Source organism: Sesamum indicum, linkage group LG5 (assembly GCF_000512975.1).
Source record: "Sesamum indicum cultivar Zhongzhi No. 13 linkage group LG5, S_indicum_v1.0, whole genome shotgun sequence".
In the NCBI taxonomy this organism is placed as follows: domain Eukaryota; kingdom Viridiplantae; phylum Streptophyta; class Magnoliopsida; order Lamiales; family Pedaliaceae; genus Sesamum; species Sesamum indicum.
In genome coordinates this window covers 9652765-9663728 of record NC_026149.1, presented here as the reverse complement: position 1 = coordinate 9663728, position 10964 = coordinate 9652765, and the positions used below count along the sequence as shown (strand labels likewise).

At 33.3% G+C, this 10964-nt stretch overlaps 1 protein-coding gene across 2 annotated transcripts; it reads right to left on the bottom strand.

Moving 5' to 3' along the window:
* Positions 319 to 5842, bottom strand: LOC105162299 (methyl-CpG-binding domain-containing protein 2-like). Of its 2 annotated transcripts, none has more exons than XM_011080308.2 (6): positions 5750 to 5836; positions 2339 to 2668; positions 2199 to 2252; positions 1901 to 2040; positions 1610 to 1699; positions 319 to 603 (listed from the first exon to the last, which is right to left on the bottom strand). In XM_011080308.2, exons 2-5 carry the CDS (start codon positions 2662 to 2664, stop codon positions 1611 to 1613), a joined length of 609 nt encoding a protein of 202 aa, XP_011078610.1. In that variant the 5' UTR covers positions 2665 to 2668; positions 5750 to 5836; the 3' UTR covers positions 319 to 603; position 1610. The 2 variants fall into 2 exon arrangements, with proteins under 2 accessions (XP_011078610.1, XP_011078609.1); XM_011080307.2 differs by having other exon boundaries at positions 320 to 603; positions 2339 to 2676; positions 5750 to 5842.

Sequence of the window (10964 nt, the reverse complement as noted above, 5' to 3'; positions counted from 1 at the left end):
TACAACTAATCGCGGACAAAGTTAATGGACCAAAAAAATTTTTCCCATATAACTTACTATTTCGTATATACTTTATTGAATAATAAAACTTGTGCAAAAATTTTATTTAAATAAATTTAAAAAATTATTCACATACATATAATTATGCCATAAATTACTAATTTATATACACCAACGAACTAAGATTCAATCAATTGTATAGAGTGATAAGTTTGTGAACAAAACGGGAAAAGGATAAATAGTGATTATGTTATGTATTACTAATAAGTTTTACATTCATATTTTTTCCGCACATAAAAAGCACGTGACACTTTTTAATATATTAATAAGTTCTATATTTACATTTTAATACAGTTTTAAAAAGATTCACAATTTCCACAAGTCAGAAGTCAAAATTGCAAAAAGTTTGTGGAAAGAGTAATTCCACCTACTTTACAAACATAAATTCCACCATGAATATGAATATGATGAACAAGTTGACACTTCCCACAATTTCGACAACGCTCCCATTCGTATACTTCAAATACTTTCAAGTCCGAGCTTATGGTTTGTGTATGCTGTCCATCTCCTTGTTGGTGGAAGCATTCTGGGCAAAGCAATATCCTGTGATATTTCACTCCAAAGTTCTATCTTAGAAATTGATGGTACATAAATTCATTATTGCGAAAAAAAGAAAAGAAAAAAGACAGAGCGTGCTCGTTTTAAAACATATGAAACAGTAATACCAGTAATTTTAGCACAAGTACTAATGCAGGAGAATTATTCTATCTCTGGCGAGTTCATGGCTTGTTCACACGAAGGAAGTTTGCACATACGAACTAATTAGTATAAAACTAAAAGATAAACTTTCGAAAATTTTAAATATCTTAAATGCAGTTCCTCAAACAAAAAGCGATAGGAGTAAAGGTATCATATGCTAACACACAAGCAAGAAAATCAAATTTGAATTGGAGTTCTTATAATTCTCCAAGTCCTTGCCGTTTCACTCTTGCTTTTGAGCCCTTCCCTTCCCTTTGATGGGTTGTACAGAATAATTTAACATCTCAAAGCTAAATCGTCAACTGGGGTTAAATTTAGCTAGGATGAATGATATGTGTTGCAAAATCAAACATACTCGAAAAGCACAAAAACAGCAAGAATAGAGCACATATATTTAAAATGAATATAGACCAAGCCAGATTAATTGCTTATGATTTTCTCTAGGAATGAACACAAATGGTGAAATGTTGTAAGGACTTGCCAACACTGATGTTGCTATTTCTTTGTGCAATGAAGAGGTGAGGGAATCAAACCAAAATAAGTTCATGTAGAAAAAGATCAAACTTGAGATGCCATCAGCTTATGTGCAGAACTTTTGGCAAAAGAAGAAACTTTTAGTGTGTTGCAAGCTACATAATTATGAAATGCCACAGGCTAGAGAAATTACAAAGTACATGACATGATGCAGATCATAGATGTAGAAAATTTGGTAGATATTTAAATTATGTAATGCAACTGCACAATATGAGCCATAATATTCCTTAAACTTGGTCATTAATTTAATCAACCTTCAGAAAAGAAAGTAAAACCATAGTCAGTTTTATGATAATGGCTAAAAATTATAGAATACCTCAACTTTGAGCAGGAGCTTTAGCCTCAGTAGTTGCACTCTCCGGCACCCCAGAGCTATCATTTTGAGTCTGTAATGCATGATAAGCCCCTGGAAACAGATGGAGAAGTTGCACATAATTTTTTTTAAAAAAAGTATAATAAGTCCACTCAGAAATCTAGAAAATATTAACTTCCTAATCATGACCCGTCATGATAAAATTTTCAGCAGAGAAAACGCATGTATAACATCTAAATTATGACCCTAATCTGGAATGATTCCTCAAGAAACCAAGGGAAAGCATCATGAAACCTGCTGCAGGAGTACTGCTTGTGTCATGGGTGGTAGAACGGGCTCGCTTTGCAATGTATTTCTCATCCAATGGTACTGGGGGCTGAAACGAGAATTGCGAGATGTTGACGCCTTTTAGATGCGGATGCTCATTAATGTACCTGAAATAGCAAGCACCAGATATCCCGGCCCGCAATTATTATAAAAAAAAGAAGCACTAGACTCCAATATATCAATACTCTTAATAGTTATTTTTTTGTGCATTTCAAGTGCAAAGCAGAAAAAAGCTAAGTCGTTCGTCAGAATTCTGCACATTTACCTGCTAAGTTCGACCATAGAACGTAATCTTTTGTTAGATGGGGTAACATAATACCTGTTAAGGCACATGGCAAACATCACTCAAAATCTTTACTCCCATTTTCTCGAAAAAGGGAAAGTAAAATGTGATAGGCTACATACACATCAGCGAATTTTGTGCCGCCTTCAGCTCTGATTCGTAAAATACGCTGCCAGCCTGGAGGAGTTTGGGGAATTCTCGGCCTGTCCATAGCCCAAAGGAAACTGTCATCCTGCTTAACATCTGATTCATCATTGCAAGAGACATTAGGTCGCCACGCACGTGCTGTATCGCATAGGAAAGATCGTTCTACGATCCTTTCCCGTATCTCCTCATACTTTTCCTTTGTTGGGATAAGCCTCCATTTTGAACATTTGGCGCACTTGACAGTATATAACTTTACAGATTCCCAGACCCTTTTTGCTCCTATAGCTTGTTCTTGTTCCATTGCTCTGAAGAACTGAGATTATCAACTGGAAGTCATTGCTTAATGCCACTAATATTTTTGCACTTGTCTAACTATGCCCAGAACAATCAATTCCAAGCAAGCATTGTACGAAAAACTAAAACAGAAAGTTAATTTAATGTAGAATCCCACAAGAAAGAATCTCACACCAAAAAAATCGAGACAAAGTAAAAAATTTAAGTTGATTTTCAACAAACACCAATTTCCATCAAGAACAGAAACGGAAAAATGGAAGTCATTGCGGAATAACAAACTAACTGAACAACAAGAAACACTTGCAGCACTATATACCATTAGAATGTATGTTCAAGAAAATAGGTGATCAATATAAATATTTTATGTATGCTTATGTAGCTTTGTTTCCATTTTCTTGTTCCAATACAACATGTCTGTAGAAAAGAAAAAAAAGGAAAAGAAACTTTGTCAAGCCATATTCCATGAACATAATGCAATACAGAAAGAAGAAATATCATAAAATAAATTATAGGACAGGAGGAGGCTATGATAGTAAAATCACAAATTTTATTATAAATCATGTAGAAGATAGTTAGGCCCATAACTTTAAATCAAAGGCAAACATACTTTGACATGATAGTAACAACATTATGAAATTTTTGCTATACTATTGACAACAACATCGTATTAGTAACACAAATAAACAAGAAAGCGTAATGTAAGCCAATTAATACCCAAGTTTCCTAAGCGACAGTTAAGTATCATGTTTGTGTTACCACTACTCTGTATTTGACACGTGTTGGTTATGTGGTGAATAAGTCTAATACAATGAATATTACTTTCTCGAATCTATATTTATTTAATGATATGTTCAGGCATGACAAGTCTAGTTGCTCTTTTTATCTGTAATGACACATGTATTATGGGGTTGGACTAGCCTTCTACATGAGAAATGTTGGACGCAATAAGTAAAGCATAGCAAGGCATTAAACTCCGTGACACCAGGAAGCTATTATTGTCAGTAAGCTTTCTTATTTTCATAACTAAATAAAAAAAATTTACTTGTGCATTTAACAATATTCTTTTCTAAATATTCAGAAGGTCGTACAGATTGCTGCCACCTTATTCAAGTATAACAAAGTTTCCACAACTCTACTTTTATGTAAACATTATCCGTGCTTTAAAAAGGCAGATCCGGATTAATATTAATAAACAGACTCTACAGACATATATAAACATGTACATGATCTATTATATGCGGATGCTAACAACCAACAAATTTATAGCACCATGATGTGAGCCCATATCAACAATCCAGAGAATAGAAAATTTTCCTATTAAATTCCACACCAAAACTTTTTATTAAACTGAATATTCTGGTTCCAACTTAGGTACATAAATAGAACGAAGTAATTCAAAAGGATACCTAGTTATTTCAACTCCGGACACTTTTCAGAAATAGGATCAAGAATCCTACTTTAAACCACATCGACATAATCATAAACACAAAATGCTGTACCGCAAGGCATAAAACCGAAGTCAAGACACATGAAACGGTATAAACTGAATGCCTGGAGAACTAGAAGATGACACTGCATAATTTGTGAACAACACTGAATACAAAGCACTTATCTGTTCAAGAAATTAAATAAGATACATAAAGAAAATACAAAGCAGCTGCTTGGTACTGCTGGTGCTAACTGAACCTTAAACGAAACACTAATCATGTAACAAATTGACATATACATAGATCCTTGACTAGACACAGCAACAAGAGGCAATGTTGTATGTTAGGTGATATATGTAACCATGCATTCGCTTCAGCGCTTAATCTGTGTCGATGTCCCCCTGTCTGTAGACAGTTAATATAAAGCAATTAAATCATACTATAAAAAACCGTAAATCACGTTTTTTATGCTCATCAAATAAAGAACACATAAAAAACAATAGCCTTCACATCGAACCGGACTCTGATACCACTTGAAGGGAACAAGCGGATCGGTTTGGGAACACGCTCATGGAAGCAAGTGAGAAAATAATAAAATAGCATAAAAATTAAACACAAACAGGTCGAACCAAGGGGGTGTATTCTTGGTGTTCCCTGGCGTTCGATGTAGTATGAAAAAGAAAATTAAATATTCATATAAGGTTATGGTTATAAAACGAAAGAGATGCATAAATAAAATTGAGATTACCTCTTTCGTTTCATTTTAATCGGCAAATATATTTACTTCAAAAATCCCGACATAGGAATGTACCGTTGGGTACTTTTCATACTAATTATGATCAATATACCTACCGTGAAATGTTAGAATTCATTTATGCAGATGCCTAGTTTGCCTCCCACCCTCCCCCCCATCTCGTTCTGTAGATAACTAAATTGACCAAAACATGCCCTATTCTAGAGATGAAATTAAGCCTGATCTAAACCTATCAGGATAGTTTCACACTCAAATGCCTGTTAATATAATCTTCATCATAAATTCACAAAATCGCTCGCCGCGAAAAGCAAATCACAACATTTCAAAATTAAAATGTATATCACATGCAACGTAAAACCTTGCCTATATGTGCATGAGATAAAAATTGCCTCCTTACACAGAGAGAGGAATCAGAGTGAACATATGTACATAGGGAAACATTTCTGAACTATCTGAACCCAGAGCAACTTTCTTATGTTGAAGACAATACAAAATCAATATCCCTTTTCTCCCCCTAATTTTTTTTTGATCTATTCTTTTCTTTATTATATAACTGATCTGTTTATTTATTCATTGTTTTTTGATTATTTAACGACATGCAACTCTAACCGATGATTTCAATCCACTGGAAAAACATAAATCTCCTGTCAGCCGCATAATCCTAGACATGCATGTTTCATTATTTAATTACTATAATGTTTATATCAGTGTGGGTTTTGTCCGAGAGAGATGCATCTTACAAATAAATCAAACAGATCAAGAAAATTCGTCCAGAAAACTTAAACATGAAACCTCAATTCACCAAAAAAATCGCACAGTCGCCTCAGGAAACACAGATACAATGTATAAAACATATCAAAATTAATCAGCGACATAAACACCTGGAAATAGAACAAGTTTAGAGATTAAACCTCAATCTATAATCACCAAGAATCGTTGATCTGCACGTCTCGGTCCCCTAAATAGGCGAAGACTTCTGTCGCTGGTGCTAGACTGTGTGTGTGGGGGGTGTGGCGGAGGTTGTGTGTGTGAGTTGACGAAGCCGGTGACGAGAACTTTGAACTGTTACAAGTGATGACGAGAATGTAAAGTGTGATATTTACGTTACCATAAATATAATTTTAGATTTTGTTTATTATTATTATTTTTATTATTATAATATACAATTCATCATATTATTTAATATATTCAAGCTTAAAAATTAATTTAATACATCGATAATTTAAATTAATGAAATACATTACAACGAAACAACAAACTATTAAAGAAAGACATATATCCGCATTTGTGGAAACATTTTGATTAAGAGATAACTATACCGTTCTCCCCTAAAGTTTGGTATAATTATAGGTATAAACTCGTGTGACTTAAGAAATTACATCTAGAACTCCTGACATTTATTCTGTCTAACAAATAGATACCTTCGTTGATCAAATTTTTTTGAATTTGTTGATAGTAACAAAAAAAAAAAGAAGAATGAAAAATCCATATTTACCCCCTTTAATTTATTACTCACTTATTGTAAGTCAAACAAATTTTTTCTGATAAAAATACCCTTATAAGGATGAAGATTTACCCCATCATATATATTAGTACATGAAGATGTATAAGAATATATTGCTTAGAAAAAGATTTTTTTGATATTTAATATGTTAGTAATAAGTCAATTTAAGGTAAACATATATTTGGATTCAACTTTTTTGTGAATATCAACAAATTCAGTAAATTTTGACTGTCATGGGAACGTGGTTCAATTTGTTGAACAGAAACAAATATCAGGGGTACTACATATAATTTTTCAAACTATAAGAAACTTATATGTAATTACACTAAATTTTAGAGAAGGACATAATGTAATCAAACTATAAGAAACTTATATATATTACTAACCTTCATAAAGATGTTTTAATTTAACTTTCTACAAATATTTTAGTAAAATTTAGCATAAAATGTGTACAAATGTTAACTTTTTTTATAATTATTTTTGTATCTATATATAAAGTAATGGCTATTTCATTACTAATGACGTTAACATTTTAGTCAAGACTTTTTTTATTTTGATACTAAAATCTTCTTTTAGTAATTAGTGATAATTTATGTTTCGTCATTAGTTTGATCAGTTTTAGTGACAACTATTTTCGTGATAAATGACATGTACTCTCTAATCACAACTCATTATTGACACTAAAAAGTTTCTTAGCAACTAGTGATGATATAAATATTGTTACTATTTGAATTAGTTATAGTCACGACTTTAGTTACCGCCCAAATTGAAAAATGGCGGCAAACTTTTTATGAAAAAATAAGTGACAATAGTCTAAGTTGTCACTAATGTTATTTACTTCTAACATTTAGTGACAAACAAAAATTTTGTCACTAAATTATTGTTTTTAGTGAGGAATTTATCATTGTCACTAAATTTTTTGTCACAAAAAAGGGTAAATTACAACGACCTCTTTTAAGATTTTTTATAATTATGAATACCCCCTCGTTTTTTGAATATAAATACCTCCCTGACATTTTATAAAATTATGTAATCCTTGGATGGAGGTATGAAATTATCAACTTTAACCTTACTATATGTTTTGAAAAAAATTTAAAAATTATAAAAAAAATCAAACAAGCTAGATGAAAAATTTTCAAAAATTATAAAATCCACTTAATCCATAAAATTTCAAAAAAATTAAAAAAACCAAATAAAATTATAATTTTTAATAGGGACAAAGATAATTTTGGTCCATTAAGTTTTCCCATGTTCAATTTTAGTCCATTATGTTTATGCGTTTTTTATTTTAGCCCAGTAACTTACAAAATCGCTTAATTAGGACCACAGATGGATTTTTGGATAATTTTACCCTTGTTCAGATTTTAAAGAGCTGTTGTAGTCCATTTACACTAAAATTTTAATTTTTCATCCATGTTCGCCTAGAATGGTATCAACACCTAGGTTTATTGAAAAAATATATTATTATATTACATTTTGATATTATTTATCCACTAATGGAGGAGAGTCTTTCAGAGAAAATGGAACCGAATGAAAGTTCGAGTTACAACGAAAATAGAAAATATTTCTAGATTTTAAAAATATAGAGAAGGAAATTTCTCATGAAAATTCTTGACAAATGTTACAACGGTCCCAAGAGGATTAATCCAAAGCTTCTCACGTCAGAAGAAGAACGTGAATAGCTGAGAAATTTTGAAGTTCGACAAGTACTACCAGGAAATGCGATGAGGCGTTTACACTCCACTAAAGTCTATGGTAGAATCCCAGCTAAGAGAAGCGGAACAGGTAAATTCCGGCATAATTACAGTTCTAAAAATTATGATTAAAGGAATTGACTGGAAAGAACTCGAGCTAGATATATCAAAGATCTCCCAAGATCTGAGGGAGATACAAAAGACAGTTTAAGACTATGGATATAGGTTAATTCATATACATATGAAAATAGAAACCTTAAGCCAGAAGGTGGATGAGATCCTTAAAATCCTTCCGGAACTACACAAGGATCTTACAGATCTGAAGTCAGAAATTGCATATCTAAAGGAAAACCAAAGGAAGAACCCTAAGACATCAAAATCCAAACAAGAGCGAATTAGAGACGCCCTTGGAACAGTACCTCTTTTAAACCAGAAGTGGAAGGCCACGGAGATTCCAAAGCCGAAGTCCAGAGAAGATTTGATTATCGCATCTATCAGATCTATAAAATAATGGAGGTAACGAGAGTAGATCTATCAGATCTACAAGAATTGGCATAATCCTTTTCCCAGCTCATGAATGTGGATTTAGTCAATATCCAAACCAATAAAATCACTCCAGCACTACCACCACCTAAGGGAAGTACATATTCTAGTGATCCTCCACACAATCATCCGATGAGAGAAAGTTTGAATTTCCACATTAATACCACTCCAACATTCGTAGGAACTAGGCTAAAAGAGAATCCGGAAACAAATCCTAGAAGAGCTCCTGAAAGTGCACCTTGGGCAAGAACCATGCTCCAGCCCTACATCCGTACAGCGCTATACTTAACTTGGATATTATCGATTTCCAAAATATTGGGAAGTTGATAGACGAATGCGTTGCAGCCATCAAGATAGCAACAATTGCCCCAGAGCTCGACAAGAAAAACTTCATAAAACTTGTTGAGTTGAGCTTGGAGGGATCTGTGAAGATTGGATGGGATAATACCCCAAAAGATACCAAAGCCAGCATCCTCACCGGAGATTCGAAAGGCACAATAGCAGATCAGCTAGGAAGGCTTATCAATATACACTTCGCCAGAGATGGATACTTCAAAGGAAGTAGAACAGAAAAGGATAGAAAATATGCACATGCTCTTTTAATCCTTGAGCTAAGAAGTATATGCATAGTAGATGAATATATCTATTGGTTTCGCAAGTATTTCTTCCAGAGTGGAGTAGCAACAAAAGTAGCAGCTCCAATATTTTTTGCAAAAATATGCAGTCCATGGAGGGAAATGTTGATCTAGTCATACAAAGTATCTGAAAGACAGCTAGATTCAATTGCAAGGAGAATGTCTTTCCATATAGACAAACTAAAGAATTAGTGTTATCAAGCATCTATCTAGCAAAAAACATGAAGAGACTGAGAGGTAAGATCAAGCAAACCCTCTCTGTTGTAATAACAATGATTTTTCAACTATTATAGGAGAATCAAACGAGCCAAGAAAGAAGAGGAAGCAGAATAGTGTCTCCTACCCTAGGAGTTTCAAAAGAACCTCTTTCAGACGAAGATCATGGTGGTCCAAATTAAAAGCCAGATCATACAAATCTGGACAGAAAACAGGACCAACAAGGGCTTCATCCCAAGGATCTATACGAATAGATGCAAGATCCACAGGAAGAACCCCTATGAGGAGAACTTTCAGACGGGTCCATATCTGAGCTAATAAAAGTTTCAAAGACTGCAATTATTGGACTTGCAGAGCAAGAGGACATATCTCTCCCGAATGCCCACAAAAATGTTGTGATTTGAGAAAATTTGAAGCCACGAAGCACATTCTTGACGCAGTCTACTGTGGCGATTTGGTACTCATTTACCAACTAAAAAATCTTCGGTCAGACGAAAGATCTATGAGGAGGAAATATAGACTGATTCGGATAGATCTTCAATCGAGTCAGAATAATTATAATGAGGGTAATAGGCTTCAAACCTCTGAAAGCCTGTTAGAATTCTTTTCCAGAATGATGGTCTCAACAAACCTAAGGAAAGAATCATGCGACAAGATTCCAACCTCAGTCGATACAATGGATTTAGGATTGGAGGAATTGAGAAAGTCCTGAACCAGATAGGACTGAACCAAAGGAAGTATCACATAATCTATAAAGTAAGTTCAGGTGAGTTTGCTATACCTATAGAACTTACTGGTAATGTGATGAAGATGCAATTGATTCCTAAAGAAGAAATTCTTAAAGACTTAAGTAAGCTTAGAGAAGAAGTAGTTGTTACTATGAAATGGATCTACATAAGAACTATTGAAGTAGTAGTAAAAGCAACTTTTGAAGAAGGAATTGATTCAAAAGTACATTTATCTATAATGTATAGAAAAATCAACAACCTAAGAGATGGTTGTCGTGGTACAATGATAGCTAATTTGTATGTAGGAAAATTGATGTTTGACATTCATCCTAGCATTGCATACAACCTAGCAGACCAAGATTTTCAGTAGAGTCTTAACCCTTTATCATGATTTTAAAGGAAATATCTAATGAAAGAAGGAAATAGACCATATTCTATAACTTATAAAATCGTATATGCCCTTTCCGATACACATAATTCAGATTTATTTAGTAGGAAAGAGTATATTGAGATTCCTAGAATATTCTAGGAATTTGCTAAGGTTCTAACACCAGATCCGATTAGGATACCTAGAATAGGTGGTGTCGATATTATTATAAAAGTTCACCAAGTTTTGGATCGAACACTTAGCTCTAGAATTGAGTCTAGTAGTAGGATGTCCTTTTCAGAAGATATGATTATAGACTACAAAGGAAAGGAGAAAGAGTTATTAAAAGCTTTAACTCCTCAAGAGATTAGGATAGATAACGTAAAACTTAGATGCCCTGAAAGATGGAAAGAGATACAAGTTATATTTGACATGACTA

Bases quoted from the DNA above. Each gene is read 5' to 3' on its own strand.
- LOC105162299 (XM_011080307.2), bottom strand. From the start codon at position 2,664: ATGGAACAAGAACAAGCTATAGGAGCAAAAAGGGTCTGGGAATCTGTA. The intron at 2,041-2,198 runs GTAAATGTGCAG...TTGCTATTTCAG, and splicing joins TCTATGGTCGAACTTAGCAG to GTACATTAATGAGCATCCGC. The intron at 1,700-1,900 runs GTTTCATGATGC...ATCTGTTTCCAG, and splicing joins AAGCAGTACTCCTGCAGCAG to GGGCTTATCATGCATTACAG.